This window comes from Littorina saxatilis, linkage group LG9, assembly GCF_037325665.1.
Source record: "Littorina saxatilis isolate snail1 linkage group LG9, US_GU_Lsax_2.0, whole genome shotgun sequence".
Taxonomy (NCBI): Eukaryota; Metazoa; Mollusca; class Gastropoda; order Littorinimorpha; family Littorinidae; genus Littorina; species Littorina saxatilis.
The window spans coordinates 8709846-8737095 of NC_090253.1; the positions used below are offsets into that span (position 1 = coordinate 8709846).

The window sequence follows — 27250 nt, forward strand, 5'->3', positions numbered from 1 at the left end:
CTATGGGTCATTTCCAGGTGTTATGTGCCAATGGGTCATTGCTAGATGTTATGTGCCAATGGGTCATTGCTAGATGTTATGTGCCAATGGGTCATTGCTAGATGTTATGTGCCAATGGGTCATTGCTAGATGTTATGTGCCAATGGGTCATTGCTAGATGTTATGTGCCAATGGGTCATTGCTAGATGTTATGTGCCAATGGGTCATTGCTAGATGTCATGTGCCAATGGGTCATTGCTAGATGTTATGTGCCAATGGGTCATTGCTAGATGTTATGTGCCAATGGGTCATTGCTAGATGTCATGTGCCAATGGGTCATTGCTAGATGGTATGTGCCAATGGATCATTGCTAGATGTTATGTGCCAATGGGTCATTGCTAGATGTCATGTGCCAATGGGTCATTGCTAGATGTTATGTGCCAATGGGTCACTGCTAGATGTTATGTGCCAATGGGTCATTGCTAGATGTTATGTGCCAATGGGTCATTGCTAGATGTCATGTGCCAATGGGTCATTGCTAGATGTTATGTGCCAATGGGTCATTGCTAGATGTTATGTGCCAATGGGTCATTGCTAGATGTTATGTGCCAATGGGTCATTGCTAGATGTCATGTGCCAATGGGTCATTGCTAGATGTTATGTGCCAATGGGTCAATACTAGATGTTATGTGCCAATGGGTCATTGCTAGATGTTATGTGCCAATGGGTCATTGCTAGATGTCATGTGCCAATGGGTCATTGCTAGATGTTATGTGCCAATGGGTCACTGCTAGATGTTATCTGCCAATGGGTCACTGCTAGATGTTATGTGCCAATGGGTCATTGCTAGATGTTATGTGCCAATGGGTCATTGCTAGATGTTATGTGCCAATGGGTCATTGCTAGATGTTATGTGCCAATGGGTCATTGCTAGATGTTATAAGACATAAGACATAAGACTTTATTTCAACCATGTGCAGTACACTAGGGACATGTTTTGGCCAGAGTACAATCAATCAATCCATACACGCCCTTCCAAACATCGCTTGCAATCTCAGTCACACGCACGCTCACGCACGCATTCCCCACACAAAACCCACAACAGCACACACGCACAAGCATGCTCCTCCTTAACAAAACCTGTTTAACCATCAATTGTACATATGCGTAAAATAAACAGTATAGAAGTATCAGTAAGAATTATATATGTATCAGACATCAGTTATGACGACAATAACTAAAATCACAAATCCTTGATAATTTTAAAACCAAAACATTTATTACAATATTACACTGGGTGCCAATGGGTCATTACAGTGGAACCCCCTTTCAAGACCCCATGATTTAAGACTTCCTCCATTCTAAGACCATCCTTTCTCAGATGTTCTGTTCACAGCCTCTGTAAATTTACCTCCATTTTAAAACTCCCTCCATTGTAAGACCTGATTGTCTCACAGTTTGAGGGTCGTAAAAGGGGGGTTCCACTGCAGTAAATGGAACCCTGTGGGTGGTACCTAATCAGACCTGTCCACAGTCACTCCCTGCACTCACTTTTGGACGGAGACGACGCCTTGTTGCCAGAGGGCGCTGTGTTGAGCTGAACGTACTCCAGCAGGGCGGTGAACAGCAACCGAATCATGCGCTCGCTCCACAGCAGCTGCAGTTGCAGGACCACGAACGGCATCGCCTCGTGCAACCTGCACATAGTCTTGCTTGTTTCAGGCAACCACTTCAACTTGGCTACGTAGGTTTACGAAACAATGAATTATAGACACACTTTTTATGACTCATAAACACACATTCACACACATACTGACACCCACACATACTGACACCCACACATACTGACATCCACACATTCTGACACCCATACATACTGACATCCACACATACTGACACCCACACATTCTGACACCCATACATACTGACATCCACACATACTGACATCCACACATACTGACATCCACACATACTGACATCCACACATACTGACATCCACACATACTGACACCCACACATACTGACATCCACACATACTGACATCCACACATACTGACATCCACACATACTGACATCCACACATACTGACACCCACACATACTGACATCCACACATACTAACACCCACACATACTGCTACCCACACATACTGACATCCACACATACTGACATCCACACATACTGTCACCCACACATACTGACATCCACACATACTGTCACCCACACATACTGACATCCATACATACTGACATCCACACATTCTGACACCCATACATACTGACATCCACACATACTGACACCCACACATTCTGACACCCATACATACTGACATCCACACATACTGTCACCCACACATACTGACATCCATACATACTGTCACCCACACATACTGTCACCCACACATACTGTCACCCACACATACTGACATCCACACATACTGTCACCCACACATACTGACATCCACACATACTGTCACCCACACATACTGACATCCATACATACTGACATCCATACATACTGTCACCCACACATACTGACATCCACACATACTGTCACCCACACATACTGACATCCATACATACTGACATCCATACATACTGACATCCACACATACTGACATCCACACATACTGACATCCACACATACTGACATCCACACATACTGACACCCATACATACTGACACCCACACATTCTGACATCCACACATACTGACACCCACACACACAAACTACAGAGACAGATAGAAACTCTCCCTCCCCTCCCTCCCCCACCCTTGTGACAGTCTCAAACTTACCTCCCCCCCTCCCCCCCCACCTTGTAACTATGTGCAACTGACCTCTGGTTTGTTCGCTGTGAGAACCATCCCAGCACAGGGTGCCAGTGAGTCAGGTTGGAGCGTTTGTTCTGAACGTACGCCTTGCATTTCTCCAGCAGTCGGATCATCACAGTCTGCAGCACAAGATGTGTGTATCAAATTGTAACAAAAAGCGATTTAGGACTTGACTACAACCATGTGTAGCACACTATGAATATTTTGTATTGAGATACATCATCAATGGATTGAGATATAACAAAATACAATGTGCTCACCCAATTTCTCTCTCTCTTTTTATATCTCTCTCTAACAAACACACCCACTCATGAATAAACAAACACACTCACATTCCCGCATGCATGCACACGCACACCCACACTCTTGTGTGCGTAGATACAGAATTCACATCGTGATGTGCGTATGAAATTTTAACAAGTAGATTGCACACAGATGTAACAAAACACCCACAACAATGGTCCACGGCCCGCCTCCGACACCTCCCACCTCCTCCCCCACCCCCCCCCCCCCCCCCCCCAAGACCTCCAGATTTCTGACTTTTAAGAGTTTTGTCCAATTTCAATTCACCTTTCCATAGTGACCCCCTGCCTATAGGACCACTTTTGATCGGTCCTTAGCTGGTTGTTATTGACAGATTCAAATGTATTCTCAAAGTAAAATGTGGCAATCAGTCCAAAACTGCCCAAGATACTCACCATAAAATCTGTTGTGTTTTCAACCAAACCCTGCAAAGAGATAGAGAAACAAATGCCATTGATTCCGTAAATGCCAATCACTCAATCTCTTCCTATGCCTTAGTGCAGCCCTGAAAGTCTCACATATGCTTCTCCAGCTAACGCCCTGACCCAGGGTCGAACTCGCAACCTCTCGCTTCCGAGCGCAAGTGCAACATCCTTCCATTTGGACACATACCAAATATCAACATCCTTCCATTTGGACACATACCAAATATCAACATCCTTCCATTTGGACACATACCAAATATCAACATCCTGACTGCTTTCTGTGCAGAGTGACTTTATTTTGGATGAATTCATGCCACACATTGCCGATAGTGTCTGTTGAGAAATTAAATCATGCAACAAAAATTCCCACCATGTCCATACAGCACCCCCATTGTTGATTTTTAGTATGTGTTCAAGTGGAGGAATGGCATTATTCCACGTAAAACCCTGGCCAGATTTGGGATGGTGAGCCCAATCGTTTATACCGGAAGAACTGTGCCCAATAATGGATGATATTTTATCCCACAGGATCTCGGTCAAAGCAATTCAAAATAATGAATAATGTTAAAGCTTGTCATTGTTGATATGTGTGTGTCTGAGCGTGTGAGTCTGTGAGTGTGTGTGTGTGTGTGTGTGCGTGTGTGTTTGTGTGTGTGTATGAGTGTGTGTGTGTGTGTGTGTGTGTGTGTGTGTTTGTGTGTGTGTGTGTGTGTTTGTGTGTGTGAGCGCATGCATACATTAATGTGTGTGTATCTGCATATGAGCTCTCACGCATGTCCATGTCGCAGCCCATGAACTTGTTACAAATCCAGAGCTCTACTGACCGAGTGTTGAACCCACCCTTTTGGAGTTTAGTTCATGTAACAAGTTCATGGGCTGCGACATGGACATGCGTGAGAGCTCGTATGCAGATACACACACATTAATGTATGCATGCGCTCACACATTAATATGTGTGTATCTGCATACGAGCTCTCACGCATGTCCATGTCGCAGCCCATGAACTTGTTACAAATCCAGAGCTCTACTGACCGAGTGTTGAACCCACCCTTTTGGAGTTTAGTTCAAATTGGAGTCTGTACAAATATCCACTGACTTGCTAAGTATCATGAACATGACAAATGGGAACTCACCTCTAATTCTTTGTATCCTAACTGAATGAGATTTGCTGGAAAAGAAGAAAGAAGCCAAGTCATTACACAAGATTCCCTCATATGTTTGTGTTGAGGGAGGGGGGGGGGAGAATAAGAGGGGGAAGGACAACCACAAATGTTCTCTTGTTTAAATGCAAATACAAAAGGGGGAGAGATACAGCGGGAGATAGGGAGATAGTAGACACATGCATCTACATATGCACACACACTGACACACAGACAGACAGACAGAGGTGGACAGACAGAGACACACACACACACACACTGACAGACAGATAGACACACACACACACACCATACCCATGAGACAGAGAGCACAGTTTCCCTCCAGAGTGTTGAAGACGATGTGAGTGCTATGCTCGCACACACACACACACACACACACACACACACACACACACACACACACACACACACACACACACACACGCACTCACACTCACACACCATACCCATTAGACAGAGAGCATAGTTTCCCTCCAGTGTGTTGAAGATGATGCGAGTGCTCTGCTCGCAGGTCAACAGCTCAAGACAGCGACGGAACACTCGGTGCGTCACCAGCAGCTCTGTGCACTGCAAACACACACCACACATGTTTCACAGAAATTGTGGTGAATTCACCTTTACTCGAGGATAAAAGTCGCTTGTTCATTTTCAATGCTTTTTGTTCTCTCAGGTGCCAGGAGACTGGTTCCAAATAACTCTCACTTACTCTATTACATGTGCTGGATGCATTGTTAGCGCTTACTTCCCTTCGTTTATCAGATCATCTTAACTAAACTTGGACATTTCTGAATAGGCCGTAAAAAAGAGGGGTTCCACAGTACAAACTAAGCAAAATACTCACAACCATTTTATTTTTGGATTCTGAATCATTCTTCTTCTTCTTCTTCTTCAGCGTTCCAGAATTTTCTGGTTACGTGTGAGCTCGTTTGCCCATTTGGGTTCCCCACACTATACTCTGAGAGCATAGTCAGTTCACTCTGCTTTTGTTGAGTAGGCATGCTGGGTATTTTCGTGTTTCCATAACCCACCGAACTCCAACATGGATTACAGGATCTTTTCCGTGCGCACTTGGTCTTGTGCTTGCGTGTACACACAAAGGGGGTTAAGTCACTAGCAGGTCTGCACATAAGTTAACCTGGGAGATCGGAAAAATCTCCACTCTTAACCCACCAGGCGGATTCGAACTCACGACCTCCCGATTAGGAAGCCGACGTCTTACCACCACGCCACAGCGCCCGTCGAATCATTCAATGCGGTTGTTGATTGTTGGTATGTGTCAAAGTGGAAGGACTCTGCCTTTAACGCTGACAACTACTTTCACTCTCATCAAAAATGTCTCATAGAAACTATGCAGAGAACATGTATTTTCTTTGTTAAGTACTTGGATACAGTCCCCATGAAAAGATTGGAAAGGGGGTCGAAATATACAGAGGTTATGAACAGAAAATCTGAGAAAACATGGTCTTAAATGGGAGTGAGTCTTTAATTTGGGGGGGGGGGGGGGGAGGGGGTAAGTATTTTAAAATGGGGGTTCAACGGCCCTTTTTGTGTTTTTGTGAGTGTGTATTTGTTATTTCTTTTTTACTGGTGCTGTTGTTGTATTCTATTTCATGCACATTTGTTTGTTTGCTTAACGCCCAGCCGACCACGAAGGGCCATATCAGGGCGGTGCTGCTTTGACATATAAAGTGCGCCACACACACGACAGAAGTCGCAGCGCAGGCTTCATGTCTCACCCAGTCACATTATTCTGACACCGGACCAACCAGTCCTGACAAAAAAAAAGAAAACAATTTCCAAGTACAGATGAATTTACCTCTGGCGCAATGTTGGACATGTGCTGAACAAGGGCCGGCACGGACAGAATGTGCAGCAGAAACACGTTCAGCAAGTTCTCAGAGAAGTTGGCACCCAGCAAAGGTCTGCAAAACAAAACACATAAAAAGTTAACAATATTGCAATACGAACAGAAGGAAACTTGCTTTATGATCCCATTGCTGAAGTTGCACTTCCAAGTGATGCACTTCCAAGTGATGCACTTCCAAGTGATGCATGTGTTTCGGTTAAAAAGACACTGGCACTTCAAGCAGAATGACTGACAGCTTTTAAGTGCCACAGCTGTGACACAGTGGTGGGACATGAATACCTTCTCCGAGTGATGCTACAAAACACCAGAGAGAATGAGGGTCTTCTTCTGCCTTCACGGGCTGAAACTCTTGTTTTTCTTCACATGAATGACCGATTTTACACCGCCATTTAGGCAGCCATACGCCCATTTCGGGAGATGCATGCTGGTATTGTTGTGGGCTAAAAAGAGAGGTTTCACTGTATAAGAAAACATGCTGACCTGATAGCGATGGTCAGGATAGCGGTCAGTGTGGCCTTGCTGAACACTGGCTTGGACCGCACCAGTCCCTTGGTCAGCAGAGTCTGAAGCAACACATACACATGAACACACAGCTTTTTATTCCAACAAAATGATTATATTTTGCACATTTCACTTTGACCAGCAAAGAACTAAAAAGCAAGTTTTGCCTGAAACAAGATTTCTCTTCGAATCAAAGAAAAGCATGTAAGACAATTAATTTTGAAGACAGCATTACTATGCAAGCCTTCATTCGAAAATAGGCAATGCAAGATTTCATAAACACACACAAACACCCTGTGACACCCCCCCCCCCCCCCCCCCCCCCACACAGGAAACAAATTGACTCACGATCTCAGACTTGGCCTTCACACTGGACAAGGCAATCCTTCCACTTGGGCACATACGAACAATCAACAATCTGGGGTTTTCCTCTGCAGAGTGGAATTTTTTTTAATGAATTGATTTCTTAACTGGCACAAGGATCAATTTGCAAAATCAATCCATAAACAAATTCTCAGTAGTTACAAAGAGCAGTCCGGATCTTGAAGTTTGGTATGTGACCCAGTGGAGGGAACGTCTTATCCCATGAAAAAGACCAGAGGTGGTGACCAATACTGACTTGACGGGAAGGACAGTGCCTTAAAAACACATGTTATAAAAACAAGATGTCTCTTTTTGACCATCTCTTTCAAAGTAAAATCTCTGATTTCAAAAGACAAGCAAGGTTTGAAAAGAGGACATAACATGAATAACGAGGCACAAAAACAATTCTGTCGCTTCTTCTGCATGTCTCCCGAGGAAGTAACAGAGAATTTTGAGAATGAAGTTTGTCTCTGTGGCTTCAACGTATCAGCAGTAGAAAATGAATCATAAGGTCATAAGGCCAGACTGCGCATGTATCAGTATTACATTTAAGTGTTAATGTTGTACCCACCTCCAGCACTGGGTACAGTCCCCTGGTGTTGAGGTGACCGCCAGGCTGTGCATGTATAGGTATTGAATATGATTAAAGTGTTAATGTTGTACCCACCTCCAGCACTGGGTACAGTCCCCTGGTGTTGAGGTGACCGCCAGGCTGTGCATGTATAGGTATTGAATATGATTAAAGTGTTAATGTTGTACCCACCTCCAGCACTGGGTACAGTCCCCTGGTGTTGAGGTGACCGCCAGGCTGTGCATGTATAGGTATTGAATATGATTAAAGTGTTAATGTTGTACCCAGGGTTCCTGCAGGGCAGAGCTGATACAATTCAAGGAGTTTTCAAGGACATTTCCAGGACCAAATAAATGCTTTTCAAGGACATGATTTTCCCCAAATTAATGCGGTTCTCCGCGTCTGCAAACTATTAGTCATTCCGTAGTTGTTTCCCTTGCCAACTTCCGGGAAGGGAAGCAACTACGGGTGACTAGTAATAGTTAGTTCGTCTGCTTTCGTTTTCACTCGATCTTTTATTCTCCCAAAATGTGTGTACTGTATTTGACGAAAAAAAGGGGGTTGCATTTTTTTTTTAAATAAGACAAGCTGCTGACGAAATGTATAGGCAACAATTTGGAAAAATCAAGTACTTTTCAATGACTATTTAACAAAACTCTATTTTCAAGCACTTTTCAAGGCCTGGAAAAGGTTTTCCAATTTTCAAGGAGTTTTCCAGGGTTCAAGGACTCTGTACGAACCCTGTGTACCCACCTCCAGCACTGGGTACAGTCCCCTGGTGTTGAGGTGACCCCCAGGCTGTGCATGTATAGGTATTGAATATGATTAAAGTGTTAATGTTGTACCCACCTCCAGCACTGGGTACAGTCCCCTGGTGTTGAGGTGACCACCAGGCTGTGCATGTATAGGTATTGAATATGATTAAAGTGTTAATGTTGTACCCACCTCCAGCACTGGGTACAGTCCCCTGGTGTTGAGGTGACCGCCAGGCTGTGCATGTATAGGTATTGAATATGATTAAAGTGTTAATGTTGTACCCACCTCCAGCACTGGGTACAGTCCCCTGGTGTTGAGGTGACCGCCAGGCTGTGCATGTATAGGTATTGAATATGATTAAAGTGTTAATGTTGTGCCCACCTCCAGCACTGGGTACAGTCCCCTGGTGTTGAGGTGACCGCCAGGCTGTGCATGTATAGGTATTGAATATGATTAAAGTGTTAATGTTGTACCCACCTCCAGCACTGGGTACAGTCCCCTGGTGTTGAGGTGTCCCATCACGTTGTTACACACCTGTGTCAGGCCCACAAGAAACTGCTCACCTGTGTCACACACAGACATAAATCACAGAAATGTATTGAAATGAATCGAGGATGAAAGTTGCTTGATAATTTCAATGCTTGTTATTCTCTCAGGTAATAGGAGAACGGTTCCGCATAATTTGCACCTACTCTTGTTGCACATGTATGCATTTAGAGTGCTTACGTCCTTTTGTTTCTCACACAAATATAAGTACAGTCGCACCTGCCCCGATGACCACCACTTGATCAATCAATCAATCAATATGAGGCTTATATCACGCGTATTCCGTGGGTACAGTTCTAAGCGCAGGGATTTTTTTATAATTTTTTTTTTATGCAATTTATATATCGCGCACATATTCAAGGCGCAGGGATTTATTGATGCCGTGTGAGATGGAATTTTTTTCACAATACATCACGCATTCACATCGGCCAGCAGATCGCAGCCATTTCGGCGCATATCCTACTTTTCGGGCCTATTATTCCAAGTCACACGGGTATTTTGGTGGACATTTTTATCTATGCCTATACAATTTTGCCAGGAAAGACCCTTTTGTCAATCGTGGGATCTTTAACGTGCACATCCCAATGTTGATAATGACCAACCGCCCTCTACCACTGTCCTAAAGGATCCCTGGCAATTATTTTGTTTCCATACAAGTTGCCTTTCGATAGCAACCACCTGTCTTGAATGACCCCTTTTTGTCAGTCACTTCTGTGGTCATTACAGACAGGCTCTACTTTGGCCACACACAAAAAGTTGTATGTTTCTGGTCACCCGACCCTACCTAGTTTATTCCCGCCGACCCTAGACTTTTTTTTATTGGATTTGTAAAAAAAAAGATAAAAAAAAGCGTCAAAACAAAAGTAACAGACGGCAGACGACACAAGGGGGATAACCCCGCATCCCTTTTGTTTTGTAATGTGTTGTCTTTCTCTTGGTATAGTAAGTCCAGTCTCTTTGCGTCACTGTATAGTTATTTTCTACCCTGACAAACAAAAAAAACCAAAAAAACAAAAATCCCTACCTACCCTATTTTTGGTAGCCATGTTACCAGAAACATACAACTTTTTTTTTGTGGCCTTAAGCACAAAATTCGTACCTGCTTTCAACCTGAGAGTCGTCCAGTTTGTGGTGCTGGTGAAAGTGACCAACATGCGTAGGTGTACTGTGATGGACTTGAGATCGGCATGGTTTTCAGGCTGAAATCACGTAACCATGCATATTTTGACAAAAATTACAAGGATGATACTTTTGTTTTAGATTGAGTGAATATTTTTGCTTATGTAATAACCGGACTGTTTGCCATATGCTTTTTTTATGTATGCAAAATGTAAAAACTGAGAAAAAAGCTTAATGCAGCTATGATTATGCAGTTATCAATAAACAACTTGCCTTCAATGTATGGCTACTAGATTTTTCCGTCAACAAAAGGGAGTAATTCACATTGTCTTTGATTCTTTTGTTTTTTTCCTCATTTTCTCTGAGGTTGGAATTGTACAAATTGCCTGCATTGTGCTTAGCTAAAACCCGAGTGAAGCCGGGCGTTGATTGCTAGTTTATCTGTAATTGTTACTTGTTTTGAAGAGACTACTTTAAGCCATAGGCCTGTTGTTATTTTTGGCTCACGTAAGTGTAGCCTATGCGATGCTAACTTTTGTCTGTCTGTGCGTGCGTGCGTGCGTGCGTGTGTGTGTGATAGAAACTTTAACATTTCCGAGTCTATATGGATAAAGCTCGCATAAGAAGATTAGTCTCGGTCAAAAGTGTTTGAAGTGTGTGATAGAAACTATTTGAAGACGTCACATTATGACGTAAGAGGGTTAGACGTCACGCAAAGGAATTACTGAAAGTCTCGGTCATTGTTATTGTGAGCGGGCCGAGACTAATTGGCAGATCCAGGGTCTCGCTTTCTTGCACAGTTTCACCTATGCTTACTGTGTGTGTGTGTGTGTGTGTGTGTGTATGTGTGACGGAGTGATTGAGTTTGTGTTACTGTTTGTCGATTTCTTACGTGAGCCTTGAAGGCTTCGCCTCTTGTCTAATGTATAAATGTAAATTTCACCAATATGTACAAGAAATAACACATTATTTCAACACACACACACTGTGACACACACACAAAAACCACATTGATGATTGGTGCAAAGAGGTATGAGTGTACCCTGAGTGTCTTGAGACTGGAGCAGCACAACCACAGTACGTCCTTCAGCTGTCTGATCCAGGCCAGCACGTGGGTCTTGGTCATCGCCAGTGATGCGTAACACGTCTGCAACCACGACAAAGGCTCAAAATCATAATCACACCAGGTAACGTACAGCGAACACCCCCCCTCCCCCCGCCCTAACCCCATCACCCACTTTAAACCTAAACAAATTTATGGAAAACATGTCTCAAATTTGATATATCTTGCTAACTTTCCTTGGCAAATTTCCTCAAGGACACTCGGGCTGCTAACCCTGGGGATAGCGTTCAGTGAGCAGACGTCACACCAACTTTGACTACCCTAAACCTAGACTGAAGTCCAGCCACAATGGACCTACTGAGAGGTTTTAATCACAACTGGTGCAACTGTTGCTAAGCCTAGATAACAAACAGACAGACAGACCGTGTTTATTTATAGATTCTCCCAGGTTGAACTTGAAGTTAACCATAAATTAAATCCTGTAGGCACAACAGATACAATCAACAGTGTATGGACATCACCGCGGGACCTTCAACATTCAAGAAATTGGATCCGGTCCCCCATGGGAAGAAGAAGAAGAATCTAATCACGTGATATAAGCATTTGCTTGAGTGCGTGTCCTAGCTGTGTGTTTCAAACTGTTCATGCAAAGAAATTCTGAATAAAAGTTTGTTTAACCCAACAGATACAATCTAACCTGCCTGGCTACCATTTCCCGCCAACAACCACTCAACAGGATGCCTGTCTTTCTATGTAATTCACAATTTTATACAGGTTTTACTGTCGCTGCCTTAGCTGATATCTAATCCCATGTGTTTAAGTCAGACCTGGGAACCCCTGTCTTGCTCTTGGAGTATTCTCAAACAAAATTGGCGTCTTTTCAGAAAAATGAGCGGACTCCACACAGCATTTAGATTAATGCTTCACACGCGTCCGTCACACCGTAAATTAGGGATACCAGTACATTTAAAACAAATGCTCCTTTCGATCTTTACTGACAATAACTGTAATCATGTGTCAAAACACTGGGCTTTGGGATGCGCTTGTGAAGAAAAGTAGTCTACGAATTTTTCTTGTCGTATTTTTTTCCATTGATCGTACTGATTGTATTCTAGACAATCATGCGTACAAAATACGGCGAAATCGTATGGGTTCCCAGGTCTGGTAAGTCCATAAACCTTTATTCATTATTCAGCAAATCTTGATCTTTCTCCTGACCTTGATGTTTTCACAGTCCATTGAAGCCAGTATGAATCTGCATAGGTACTGGAACCTCTGCAAACAAAACACACACAAACATAATTAATTAAATAATAAATAACACACCATGAATCACACATCAGCAATGTAAATCTGAACAAAGAATGCATCACAAGGACCGCTTTCTAGGTTGACTTTAAAGTTAAATAGAAATGTACAAAGACACAAACAGAAAACCCTGAGACAACTATCTGCCTCTGTCTTACAGTCAAGTTACCAGTAAACTCAACTTCTTGTTTACATCAACCCGTTTACTTCCCTTTTCTTACAAGGCACCAGGGTTGATGTGCATGAGAAAGTTCCCAACCAAGTGGGAGACAGCCGTGGGGTCTGACTGGTTGAAAGCATAAACAAACCTCAATTTCAACCAGTCGGACTCAGCGGCTGGCTCCCAGTCAGTTGGCAACCTTTTCATGCACATCAGCCCAGGTATCAGACACCTGGATAGACTAGCCTGTCACTAGATTGAATGCTGGACTACCTGGATAGACTGTCGCTAGATTGAATGCTGGACTACCTGGATAGACTGTCGCTAGATTGAATGCTGGACTACCTGGATCGACTGTCGTTAGATTGAATGCTGGACTACCTGGATAGACTAGCCTTAGCCTGTCGCTAGATTGAATGCTGGACTACCTGGATAGACTAGCCTGTCCCTAGATTGAATGCCAGATTGAATGCTGGACTACCTGGATAGACTAGCCTGTCGCTAGATTGAATGCTGGACTACCAAAGCAATGCTAGGTTGGTGCAATACTGCACTCAATAGGGCACTGATACAGACGTTAGTCTATGCTAAAGACAACACACACACACACACACACACACACAAACACATCACAAAACAAATCTTAACATACACAATGCATTTCTCTGCAACCTTAAAATGAAAGACACAGTCCCTGTTACACAATGTTCCCACCATCTCAGATCTGGCCAGGCTTTTACCAGGAATAAGACAATCCCTCCACTTGGACACATACTCAACACCAACAGCCTGGGTGCTCTCTGTGCACAGTGGGATTTTTGTGTGTGACTTTATTTCTTAAAATTTAAATGGACACTAGAAGCAATCGATTCTTCAAATATTATGACACTGTGCAAGAAGCAGCCAGGAAGTTTATTCTAGGTATGTGTCTGGGCGGAGGGACATTCTCTGCCTATGTCCCAGACCTGAGCTGGTGAGTGGAATAGTCTACATGGGAATGACTGTGCCTCTAAAGATTTAGGAATGACAACTCACCTTAGCGTCTTGCTTCTCATTCATGACAACCAGGAACCTGCTGGTGACAGCAAACAACTCCGTCGCTGCAATTCATACAACAGTGGTCAAGTATTTTTCCACCAAGCGAACTAAGCAGGACGTTTGGACCTATACATATTTTCAACACAGGTCCAACTGAACTTTTCTGTTCTGAAGCTGGGAATGACACTGTTTATCATTTACACAGCATGGTAAATCACTAAATGTGTTTTTGTAACAAGTGGAAAAAACTACCAATGCTTCAATGCACGGATGCGTAAGATGAAAAATGTCCACTTGCACTAAAGAAAAGCTTTTTTAATATCATAATTTGTGATTACGGGCTTATCATGGTTATTACTGAATTACTGGGTATAATAAGTGACTTACCAGGTATGATAATTAGTGACTTACCAGGTATGATAATGAGTGACTTACCAGGTATGATAATTAGTGACTTACCAGGTATGATAATTAGTGACTTACCAGGTATCATGATAATTAGTGACTTACCAGGTATCATGATAATTAGTGACTTACCAGGTATGATAATTAGTGACTTACCAGGTATGATAATTAGTGACTTACCAGGTATCAAGGTAGGTTTGTACTCCTCCCCATCCCCTTCAGGCATGTGCAGCACCTTGTCTATTTCCCCTCTGCAGGTACAAACATAGCGTTCAGTCTAACCACACAATACACAACAAACCGTGCAGGTACAAACATAGCGTTCAGTCTAACCACACAGTACACAACAAACCGTGCAGGTACAAACATAGCGTTCAGTCTAACCACACAGTACACAACAAACCATGCAGGTACAAACATAGCGTTCAGTCTAACCACACAGTACACAACAAACCGTGCAGGTACAAACATAGCGTTCAGTCTAACCACACAGTACACAACAAACCGTGCAGGTACAAACATAGCGTTAGGTCTAACCACACAGTACACAACAAACCGTGCAGGTACAAACATAGCGTTCAGTCTAACCACACAGTACACAACAAACCGTGCAGGTACAAACATAGCGTTAGGTCTAACCACACAGTACACAACAAACCGTGCAGGTACAAACATAGCGTTCAGTCTAACCACACAGTACACAACAAACCGTGCAGGTACAAACATAGCGTTCAGTCTAACCACACAGTACACAACAAACCGTGCAGGTACAAACATAGCGTTCAGTCTAACCACACAGTACACAACAAACCGTGCAGGTACAAACATAGCGTTAAGTCTAACCACACAGTACACAACAAACCGTGCAGGTACAAACATAGCGTTCAGTCTAACCACACAGTACACAACAAACCGTGCAGGTACAAACATAGCGTTCAGTCTAACCACACAGTACACAACAAACCGTGCAGGTACAAACATAGCGTTCAGTCTAACCACACAGTACACAACAAACCGTGCAGGTACAAACATAGCGTTCAGTCTAACCACACAGTACACAACAAACCATGCAGGTACAAACATAGCGTTCAGTCTAACCACACAGTACACAACAAACCGTGCAGGTACAAACATAGCGTTCAGTCTAACCACACAGTACACAACAAACCATGCAGGTACAAACATAGCGTTAGGTCTAACCACACAGTACACAACAAACCATGCAGGTACAAACATAGCGTTCAGTCTAACCACACAGTACACAACAAACCATGCAGGTACAAACATAGCGTTAGGTCTAACCACACAGTACACAACAAACCATGCAGGTACAAACATAGCGTTAGGTCTAACCACACAGTACACAACAAACCGTGCAGGTACAAACATAGCGTTAAGTCTAACCACACAGTACACAACAAACCGTGCAGGTACAAACATAGCATTAAGTCTAACCACACAGTACACAACAAACCGTGCAGGTACAAACATAGCGTTCAGTCTAACCACACAGTACACAACAAACCGTGCAGGTACAAACATAGCGTTAAGTCTAACCACACAGTACACAACAAACCGTGCAGGTACAAACATAGCGTTCAGTCTAACCACACAGTACACAACAAACCGTGCAGGTACAAACATAGCGTTCAGTCTAACCACACAGTACACAACAAACCGTGCAGGTACAAACATAGCGTTCAGTCTAACCACACAGTACACAACAAACCGTGCAGGTACAAACATAGCGTTCAGTCTAACCACACAGTACACAACAAACCATGCAGGTACAAACATAGCGTTCAGTCTAACCACACAGTACACAACAAACCGTGCAGGTACAAACATAGCGTTCAGTCTAACCACACAGTACACAACAAACCATGCAGGTACAAACATAGCGTTAGGTCTAACCACACAGTACACAACAAACCATGCAGGTACAAACATAGCGTTAGGTCTAACCACACAGTACACAACAAACCATGCAGGTACAAACATAGCGTTCAGTCTAACCACACAGTACACAACAAACCATGCAGGTACAAACATAGCGTTAGGTCTAACCACACAGTACACAACAAACCGTGCAGGTACAAACATAGCGTTCAGTCTAACCACACAGTACACAACAAACCGTGCAGGTACAAACATAGCGTTAAGTCTAACCACACAGTACACAACAAACCGTGCAGGTACAAACATAGCGTTCAGTCTAACCACACAGTACACAACAAACCGTGCAGGTACAAACATAGCGTTCAGTCTAACCACACAGTACACAACAAACCGTGCAGGTACAAACATAGCGTTCAGTCTAACCACACAGTACACAACAAACCGTGCAGGTACAAACATAGCGTTCAGTCTAACCACACAGTACACAACAAACCGTGCAGGTACAAACATAGCGTTCAGTCTAACCACACAGTACACAACAAACCGTGCAGGTACAAACATAGCGTTCAGTCTAACCACACAGTACACAACAAACCGTGCAGGTACAAACATAGCGTTCAGTCTAACCACACAGTACACAACAAACCGTGCAGGTACAAACATAGCGTTCAGTCTAACCACACAGTACACAACAAACCGTGCAGGTACAAACATAGCGTTCAGTCTAACCACACAGTACACAACAAACCGTGCAGGTACAAACATAGCGTTCAGTCTAACCACACAGTACACAACAAACCGTGCAGGTACAAACATAGCGTTCAGTCTAACCACACAGTACACAACAAACCGTTCAGGTACAAACATAGCGTTCAGTCTAACCACACAGTACACAACAAACCGTGCAGGTACAAACATAGCGTTCAGTCTAACCACACAGTACACAACAAACCGTGCAGGTACAAACATAGCGTTCAGTCTAACCACACAGTACACAACAAACCGTGCAGGTACAAACATAGCGTTCAGTCTAACCACACAGTACACAACAAACCGTGCAGGTACAAACATAGCGTTCAGTCTAACCACACAGTACACAACAAACCGTGCAGGTACAAACATAGCGTTCAGTCTAACCACACAGTACACAACAAACCGTGCAGGTACAAACATAGCGTTCAGTCTAACCACACAGTACACAACAAACCGTGCAGGTACAAACATAGCGTTCAGTCTAACCACACAGTACACAACAAACCATGCAGGTACAAACATAGCGTTAGGTCTAACCACACAGTACACAACAAACCATGCAGGTACAAACATAGCGTTCAGTCTAACCACACAGTACACAACAAACCATGCAGGTACAAACATAGCGTTAGGTCTAACCACACAGTACACAACAAACCATGCAGGTACAAACATAGCGTTAGGTAACCACACAGTACACAACAAACCGTGCAGGTACAAACATAGCGTTAAGTCTAACCACACAGTACACAACAAACCGTGCAGGTACAAACATAGCGTTAAGTCTAACCACACAGTACACAACAAACCGTGCAGGTACAAACATAGCGTTCAGTCTAACCACACAGTACACAACAAACCGTGCAGGTACAAACATAGCGTTAAGTCTAACCACACAGTACACAACAAACCGTGCAGGTACAAACATAGCGTTCAGTCTAACCACACAGTACACAACAAACCGTGCAGGTACAAACATAGCGTTCAGTCTAACCACACAGTACACAACAAACCGTGCAGGTACAAACATAGCGTTCAGTCTAACCACACAGTACACAACAAACCGTGCAGGTACAAACATAGCGTTCAGTCTAACCACACAGTACACAACAAACCATGCAGGTACAAACATAGCGTTCAGTCTAACCACACAGTACACAACAAACCGTGCAGGTACAAACATAGCGTTCAGTCTAACCACACAGTACACAACAAACCATGCAGGTACAAACATAGCGTTAGGTCTAACCACACAGTACACAACAAACCATGCAGGTACAAACATAGCGTTAGGTCTAACCACACAGTACACAACAAACCATGCAGGTACAAACATAGCGTTCAGTCTAACCACACAGTACACAACAAACCATGCAGGTACAAACATAGCGTTAGGTCTAACCACACAGTACACAACAAACCGTGCAGGTACAAACATAGCGTTCAGTCTAACCACACAGTACACAACAAACCGTGCAGGTACAAACATAGCGTTAAGTCTAACCACACAGTACACAACAAACCGTGCAGGTACAAACATAGCGTTCAGTCTAACCACACAGTACACAACAAACCGTGCAGGTACAAACATAGCGTTAAGTCTAACCACACAGTACACTACAAACCGTGCAGGTACAAACATAGCGTTCAGTCTAACCACACAGTACACAACAAACCGTGCAGGTACAAACATAGCGTTCAGTCTAACCACACAGTACACAACAAACCGTGCAGGTACAAACATAGCGTTAGGTCTAACCACACAGTACACAACAAACCGTGCAGGTACAAACATAGCGTTCAGTCTAACCACACAGTACACAACAAACCGTGCAGGTACAAACATAGCGTTCAGTCTAACCACACAGTACACAACAAACCGTGCAGGTACAAACATAGCGTTCAGTCTAACCACACAGTACACAACAAACCGTGCAGGTACAAACATAGCGTTCAGTCTAACCACACAGTACACAACAAACCATGCAGGTACAAACATAGCGTTCAGTCTAACCACACAGTACACAACAAACCGTGCAGGTACAAACATAGTGTTCAGTCTAACCACACAGTACACAACAAACCGTTCAGGTACAAACATAGCGTTCAGTCTAACCACACAGTACACAACAAACCGTTCAGGTACAAACATAGCGTTCAGTCTAACCACACAGTACACAGCAAACCGTGCAGGTACAAACATAGCGTTCAGTCTAACCACACAGTACACAACAAACCGTTCAGGTACAAACATAGCGTTCAGTCTAACCACACAGTACACAACAAACCGTTCAGGTACAAACATAGCGTTCAGTCTAACCACACAGTACACAACAAACCGTGCAGGTACAAACATAGCGTTCAGTCTAACCACACAGTACACAACAAACCGTGCAGGTACAAACATAGCGTTCAGTCTAACCACACAGTACACAACAAACCGTGCAGGTACAAACATAGCGTTCAGTCTAACCACACAGTACACAACAAACCGTGCAGGTACAAACATAGCGTTCAGTCTAACCACACAGTACACAACAAACCGTGCAGGTACAAACATAGCGTTCAGTCTAACCACACAGTACACAACAAACCGTGCAGGTACAAACATAGCGTTCAGTCTAACCACACAGTACACAACAAACCGTGCAGGTACAAACATAGCGTTCAGTCTAACCACACAGTACACAACAAACCGTGCAGGTACAAACATAGCGTTCAGTCTAACCACACAGTACACAACAAACCGTGCAGGTACAAACATAGCGTTCAGTCTAACCACACAGTACACAACAAACCGTGCAGGTACAAACATAGCGTTCAGTCTAACCACACAGTACACAACAAACCGTGCAGGTACAAACATAGCGTTCAGTCTAACCACACAATACACAACAAACCGTGCAGGTACAAACATAGCGTTCAGTCTAACCACACAGTACACAACAAACCGTGCAGGTACAGTGGAACCCCCCTTTTAAGACCCCCAAATTTTGGACGTACCCCCTTTAAGGATCATGCTTTTCCCCATTTTCTATTCATAACCTCTGTCAATTGACCTCTGTTCCAATACTCCTTCCTTTTTTAGAACTCATTTTTTCAGGATTTTTTATGTCTTGAAAACATTCTTTCTTTCTTTATTTGGTGTTTAACGTCGTTTTCAACCATTCAAGGTAATATCGCGAAGGATGTCTTGAAAACAGGTTACCACTGTATTAATATGGCATTCAGTCTAACCACACAGTACACGACCAAATCTGCAAATACATGTAATCACTAGCTACCACGGTCTACCTGAAATTTGCGTGAGGGCAACGGCATATATATGTGTGTTTTAGTGGATAGCCAGGTTAAGGGTGCTCCAAAATATGAACAGTTTCCAAACCATAACTTTCTTGGATTCTCTGTGTCACATCGACTTGTGGCAGCATTACTGAGTCAGTGAATGATGTGATTTAAGCTTTTTTTGTTTGTTTGTTTGTTCATGGGCTGAAACCCCCACGGCTTTTACGTGTATGACCGTTTTAACCCCGCCATTTAGGCAGCCATACGCCGCTTTCGGAGGAAGCATGCTGGGTATTTTCATGTTGCTATGACCCACCGAACTCTGACACGGATTACAGGATCTTTTTCGTGCGCACTTGGTCTTGTGCTTGCGTGTACACACGGGGGTGTTGGGACACCGAGGAGAGTCTGCACACAAAGTTGACTCTGAGAAATACAGTAAAACCTGCGAGCAAAGGACACCCTTGGGGAGCCTTGCCACTGTCCTTTGTAGCAAGGTGTCCTTTCTTTTGAATATGAATGCGCCGACATTTTTTGGGAAGAAAAAAACCAGCCAAATAGTTTTATTTCATGTGTCTGCATGTAAATATAGAGTGTCTATGCATGTTTAGTTCTTTCATTACATGTAATAACAAGAAGAGCAAACGCTCGATCGAGTCACTTTCGCAGTTCTGAATATTATATGAGGCATCAGATGGACAGGAAGAAATTGCTATTCACAACACAATGAGTCACGTTCACATAAAATTTGAGCCCGGTCACTTTTATAGTTTCCGAGAAAAGCCCAACGTTAAGTTGTGTGTTGCCGAACAGAAAAGGCTACCGTAGTTATCTCCCTTGTTTTTCTGATAACGTTCGTAAAAGGCTACAGATGTAAATACTTTGATGTAAAGAATAATCCTACAAAGTTTCAATCACATCCGATGAACTTTGTCAAAGATATAAAATGTCTAATTTTTCCTTTGACGCTGACCTGTGACCTTGAAAAAGGTCAAAGGTCAACGAAACCATCGTTAAAGTGTAGAGGTCATTGGAGGTCACGACTAAACAAAATATGAGCCCGATCGCTTTGATAGTTTCCGAGAAAAGTCCAACGTTAAGGTGGTGTCTACGGACGGCCGGCCGGACGGCCGGCCGGCCGGACGGCCGGCCGGCCGGCCGGACAGACTAACACTGACCGATTACATAGAGTCACTTTTTCTCAAGTGACTCAAAAATGAAAACCAAAACTTGATGTTCAGAAAACAATTGTTAATTGTACATTTACATGTATGTATAAATTCCAAACTGTGCATTACATGTAGTCATACAGAAAGTGACAAAGAAAGCAAGTTCAACATGCAACATGTATACATTCCAAACTGTGCATTACATGTAGTCATACAGAAAGTGACAAAGAAAACAAGTTCAACATGCAACTTGTATGTACAAAACCAGAATCAGTCAGAAAAAGTCAGAGATCTTTGACTGTGTGGCCTGGCTGGCTTGGTTCAGACGCACATCTTCCAGAATGCTACTCAAGTTCATGACAGCTGTCAGCATTTCAGGGTTCGTCGTTCAACCCGTCATAGGTTGTTTTTCTCCTCTTTACACATTTCCCCGTCGATCTGGCACCGGATTCCCACTGACTGACTCAGAATTTGTGAACGATCAGCTTTGATGTTGGAAATTTGCGTTTTTCCACAATTCAGCTCATCAGCCACTTTTCGAACTGAGAGCCCCTTTAGTCTACTTGTCCAATTTCTTTATCACATCGACTCTTTCTTCTAAAGTCAGAAATTTCCGTTTTGACATGATGAGACCGCGATCGACGAAGGATGAGACGAAGATGCATCACAGTACAGAAAGTAGAAACCCAAACTTGTTTTTGTTTGTGAGTTCAGTTCAATTCACGGCATCGACCAATGAGCGTGCACCATACAAAAATCAATCTTTCAAGTGCTGTCGTTGGCTTACAAAATAAGCTTCTCGCGCGTTCACATCGCCAGCGAGATTGTATTTGCAGAACCAAGATGGCGGACTGTTGTTGACAGGTAACGAACCAAATCGGGACCAAAAAAGAGTGTCCGCGTCCGCGCCTTTGAGGTGTTCGCTCTTTTAAGGTGTTTTTGAGTGTAAAATACATCCGTCCTCACTTGAAGTGTCCGTTATGCAAAGGTGTCCGCCGAATTAAGGGTCCGCTGGATGCAGGTTTTACTGTAAATCTCTCGCCGAACGTGGGGACGAACTCACGCTGACAGCGGCCAACTGGATACAAATCCAGCGCGCTACCGATTGAGCTACATCCCCGCCCTGCTTTAAGTTAATTAGTCTGTCCTAAAAATTCACACACACACACACACACACAAGGGGACACAAACCCACTTTCAGACCCAGAACAAAATAATGCCCTCACATGAACATTGTCACACAACAAACCAGAGCTGCACAACACAACACAAAATTTGTTGCCCAGTTCTTTGTCTTCCTGTTTGTGTTACCTGATCTGACGTTTCAGTCTGGTTCTGTCCAGAAATCCTCGACACAAGGCCTGAAACACATAGAAATTGTTGCAGTAGGAACACCCTAGTAGTACAAGTAGCACAGTTTCTTTGGCAGAAGGTGGACCCTCAGAAAACCTAATATACTAGGATTTCTTAACCGCAACACACACACTAACATGCATGCTGATCAAGAGAAGACAGTGGAACCCACCTTTTAAGACCTTCTTTATGTTGAGATTTTAGTTTATAACCTCTGTAAATTATCTCCAATGTAAGACTTCCATCAAGAACCAATTTTCTCATATATATATATATACACACAAACAGACACACGCAAGCAATCAACAAAGATAACGTTGTGTGTATAAAACATTGTTTTTTCAGACTTTATCATTTATGTTCATAACCTCTGTAAATTTAACTCCATTTTAAGACTTTCTCTTTTTTAAGACTGTTTGGAATCAACTCCCAAAATAACACCGTGGAAGTGAGAGGAGGGTTTGGCATTGCTCGAGCTACTCAAGATTTGTGGAGGTGTAAAAAAGGGTGAACATTCATCTGCATACCTGAATTGTGATGACTGCATGTTCACGTTGTATCTTCCCTGCTCTCTCCTCCCTCAGCGCCTTGGCCTGCTCCAAGAACTGAACCTTCTCCTTCGCGGGGTCCACACGACTGAACATGGTGACCTGGCCCGATGTTAGTGGTCAGCTGTTCTCCACTGAAAATGGTCAGATTTAGCGCCAGGGGGAATCATCACATTGTGGCATAGTTAACACCATGTGGTTCAAGCTCATAGAGTGTCGATCAGGAAGTGAGCATTATTTTTTGCTGTTGCCTCTGAAAGAGAACAAAACAAAAAGCAGAAACTGTTATCTGGATAGTGAATGCATGTTGAATACCCAAAACATGCACTGTGAGTGTGACTTCAACAAACAGAAAGTGTATTCATTTGATTTAAGACTAGGCCACGGTCAAAAGATCGTGTAGGTTACCTAGCTCAAAGTTAGGCTAGGATAGCAAGTGATCAAAAGGTCAGACAAAGGCTCAACAGCCTACCAGTCTGTCAACATATCATATCATATCATATCATATTATCTCATTTATTACACCGGACTGTTTCTATACAGACTAGTTCACAGAATTATGAAAAATGAAGCAGATATTTTAACCAACTCTACACAAAACCCCACTCGCTGAACTTAAAACGTCCAAAAGGACCCAGTTCATCTCAACTTCATGATTTGGAATGGAAGAAGACGACGAATATCTATAAGAAAATACATTTTTTGTGTACGACTACGAGTGGCCGAAACAGCAACATTTGGTGATACCAGCAACAGTTCTAGGACATTGTACAACATAACAGACGTCACGGTTGAAAGGTTTACAACTTACTGCTTCGAGGATTAATCACAGACTGATTAAGTCAGAATGACAACATTGGAAACAGTGCAGCGAAAACGCAAGGCCAGAAAAAAACAAAAGAAATCACATCATCTAGAAAATAACAAAGGAACAATAATTACACAAAGGACCGTAAACTCACTAGAAGTTGAAAGAAATTCGAAAATATTTCGGTGGTTTGTGTGTTTGCACATAACATGAAAGAACAGTCAATATTTTCGTCCGGAAAATGTCAGTGTTCTTGGTTGAAAATGGCGACAGGGGAAGTCACTCTTATCGGCTCTAGTGAAAAATAAGCCGGATCGGTACGCAACCTCGGCACGAGTGGAAAAAAAAAGGATCGGTAGGCAACCTCGGATGAGACTGATCAAACACTGACAAAAGCGCTGTTACACTGTATACCAGCGAATGCAAAACTATCAGGAGAGTGTCTTGTTAGCAGATGACACGTAAATTATCTGCCTTGTTTTCATGTTTTTGGTTTGTGTGTGAAATGCAAGTGACAACTTTAAAAGGCTATGTCACCGTTCCACTGGTGACTGAGAAGAAAAGAGGTTTTACACAGACGCAAACTCCTGGCACTTTTATAATTAGTTTTAACATTTAGTCAAGTTAGTTTTGACTATATTGTTTAAATATAGACTCAGTGGACTGGACGAGGGTGGTGTTTATGTGTGGCAATGGCAGTGTGTGTGTGTGTGTGTGTGTGTGTGTGTGTGCACGGTGTGTCAGTGTGTGGTGTGTGTAGTGCGTGACTCGTGTGTGAGTCTGTGAGTCAGCCACGTGTGCGTGTCAGTGTGTGTGTGTGCGTGTGTGTGTGTGTGTGTGTGTGTGTGTGTGTGTGTGTGTATGTCAGTGTGTGTGACGGTGCACAGTGTGTCAGTGTGTGTGTGTGTGTGTGTGTGTATGTATATATGTGTGCCAGCCAGTGTGCACAGTGTATGTGTGTGTGTGTGTGTATGTGTGTGTTACGGTGTGTGTGTGTGTGTGTGTCAGTTTTAGTGGAAGTAAAACTGAAAAAAAGGTAGACCCGGAAAGAGAGAAAGAAAAAACAAGTCGCGTAAGGCGAAAATACAATATTTAGTCAAGTAGCTGTCGAACTCACAGAACACGTGGAATTGACAAGAAGAGCGGGGTATTCGTTGCGCTGAGAAGGATAGCACGCTTTTCTGTACCTCTCTTTGTTTTAACTTTCTGAGCGTGTTTTTAATCCAAACATATCATATCTATATATTTTTGGAATCAGGAACCGACAAGGAATAAGATGAAAGTGTTTTTAAATTGATTTCGAAAAAAAAAATTTGATAATAATTTTTATATATTTAATTTTCAGAGCTTGTTTTTAATCCGAATATAACATATTTATATGTTTTTGGAATCAGCAAATGATGGAGAATAAGATAAACGTAAATTTGGATCGTTTTATAAATTTTTATTTTTTTTTTACAATTTTCAGATTTTTAATGACCAAAGTCATTAATTAATTTTTAAGCCACCAAGCTGAAATGCAATACCGAACCCCGGGCTTCGTTGAAGAGTACTTGACCAAAATTTCAACCAATTTGGTTGAAAAATGAGGGCGTGACAGTGCCGCCTCAACTTTCACGAAAAGCCGGATATGACGTCATCAAAGACATTTATCCAAAAAATGAAAAAAACGTTCGGGGATTTCATACCCAGGAACTCTCATGTCAAATTTCATAAAGATCGGTCCAGTAGTTTAGTCTGAATCGCTCTACACACACACACACACACACACACGCACGCACGCACGCACACACATACGCACATACACCACGACCCTCGTTTCGATTCCCCCTCGATGTTAAAATATTTAGTCAAAACTTGACTAAATATAAAAAGATGAGACGAGGTTCATCAGGCGGCCAGGGAGAGAGGAGTTCGGCCTTTGTAAAGGTACATAACAAATCAGTCCGAAAGAGTGCAGCGAGGGGTGAAACACAGGTTTAAGCGTAAGTATATATTCTCAGAAAGAGTAAATCAAATCACTGGTGCGTATCTGCTGACAACGCAGTTACAATGACAGAACTGAAGAAAAATTATGTTCACCGTCCAAGCGACGTTCCCCGAATCAGTGTTAGGCAGAGATTGGAGAATAAAAGAACTAGATTAATTAATTCAGTCAGTGCCGTGTCTTCTTCTTTTTTTTTTATTTTTTTTTTACAAATGTCTCGACTTAGTTCCGCGTAACCGTTCACGCACTGCTTTCCGCTTTTGCTCCTCCTTCTTCGCTCCTGGCTTACAACTCACACGTAAACTCTGAACATTTTTATTAACCACGAGTGCCGTTTTCTACCCGGCCATTTGAGTAACACCCCTCCCCGCTTGAATATAAAGAAATTCTCAGTAAACTACGGGACAGATGTTTAAGAAAATAATTTTTTCTATCACCATTATTTTTATTTGTTTGTTTTTGTGATACACGTCTGTGACAACCTACTTCATATCCAATGGGGTGGGAGGGAAGGAGGGAGGGGGTTTCGAGGATCAGATAGCCGGATACGCCACTGAATAATCCGATGGAATGTTCGCCTTTTACTTACGGGCCTGAACTGACATTATTTTCTGGTTGTTGGTTCCATTGTGGTTCAGGCATCGTGAAATTCCCTGACGATTTAGCAAGCGGATCCATTACCCAATCCCCTCATCCACACCCCACCACCACCACCCCCCCCCCCCTGCAAAACACCCCGCCTCTAATGTAAGAAATGTTAACTTTCGTTAACCCATATATGCCCAAATTTTTTTTTCAAACAAAAATTGTTTGTTTGCATGGCATTTGGTCTATAATTGACCTATTTCATACTCATTTGGAGTAAAACTTTGAAATTAGTGATTTAGAAGACAAAACGTTACCGTCCCATATATGGGACAGTGGGCACGAGAGGGTAGGGGTTTTCTTACTTTCTCACATTACATAGAAAAGCAAAACTTACAGATGATCTGTATTTTATTGAAATAAAATCATTCAAGATAACATAAACAAGTCACACAACTGAATTTTGAGC

At 42.9% G+C, this 27250-nt stretch overlaps 2 protein-coding genes across 5 annotated transcripts in view; one reads left to right on the top strand and one right to left on the bottom strand.

Annotated features, from left to right (window-relative positions):
* The window catches only part of LOC138975217 (ubiquitin-protein ligase E3B-like), a 46184-nt gene extending 22551 nt beyond the window's left edge, over positions 1–23633 (bottom strand). For 3 of the 4 annotated variants that reach the window (XM_070347870.1, XM_070347869.1, XM_070347868.1), the window contains exons 1-15: positions 23381–23632; positions 22812–22861; positions 14575–14645; positions 13987–14051; positions 12702–12758; positions 11463–11567; positions 10401–10500; positions 9233–9318; positions 7045–7127; positions 6514–6619; positions 5144–5264; positions 4671–4705; positions 3508–3537; positions 2816–2928; positions 1531–1676 (exon numbers count right to left, since the gene is read on the bottom strand). In XM_070347870.1, the coding sequence (XP_070203971.1) occupies positions 1531–1676; positions 2816–2928; positions 3508–3537; positions 4671–4705; positions 5144–5264; positions 6514–6619; positions 7045–7127; positions 9233–9318; positions 10401–10500; positions 11463–11567; positions 12702–12758; positions 13987–14051; positions 14575–14645; positions 22812–22861; positions 23381–23497 (1285 nt within the window). In that variant the 5' untranslated portion in view covers positions 23498–23632. Of the gene's footprint in view, positions 1–1530; positions 1677–2815; positions 2929–3507; positions 3538–4670; positions 4706–5143; positions 5265–6513; positions 6620–7044; positions 7128–9232; positions 9319–10400; positions 10501–11462; positions 11568–12701; positions 12759–13986; positions 14052–14574; positions 14646–22811; positions 22862–23380 lie in introns of all 4 variants that reach the window. The other variant, XM_070347867.1, reaches the window with a different exon arrangement.
* LOC138975223 (lysosomal phospholipase A and acyltransferase-like) overlaps positions 1–27250 on the top strand; it is a 204536-nt gene that overhangs the window by 132236 nt on the left and 45050 nt on the right. The gene's annotated exons all lie outside the window — the stretch shown is intronic.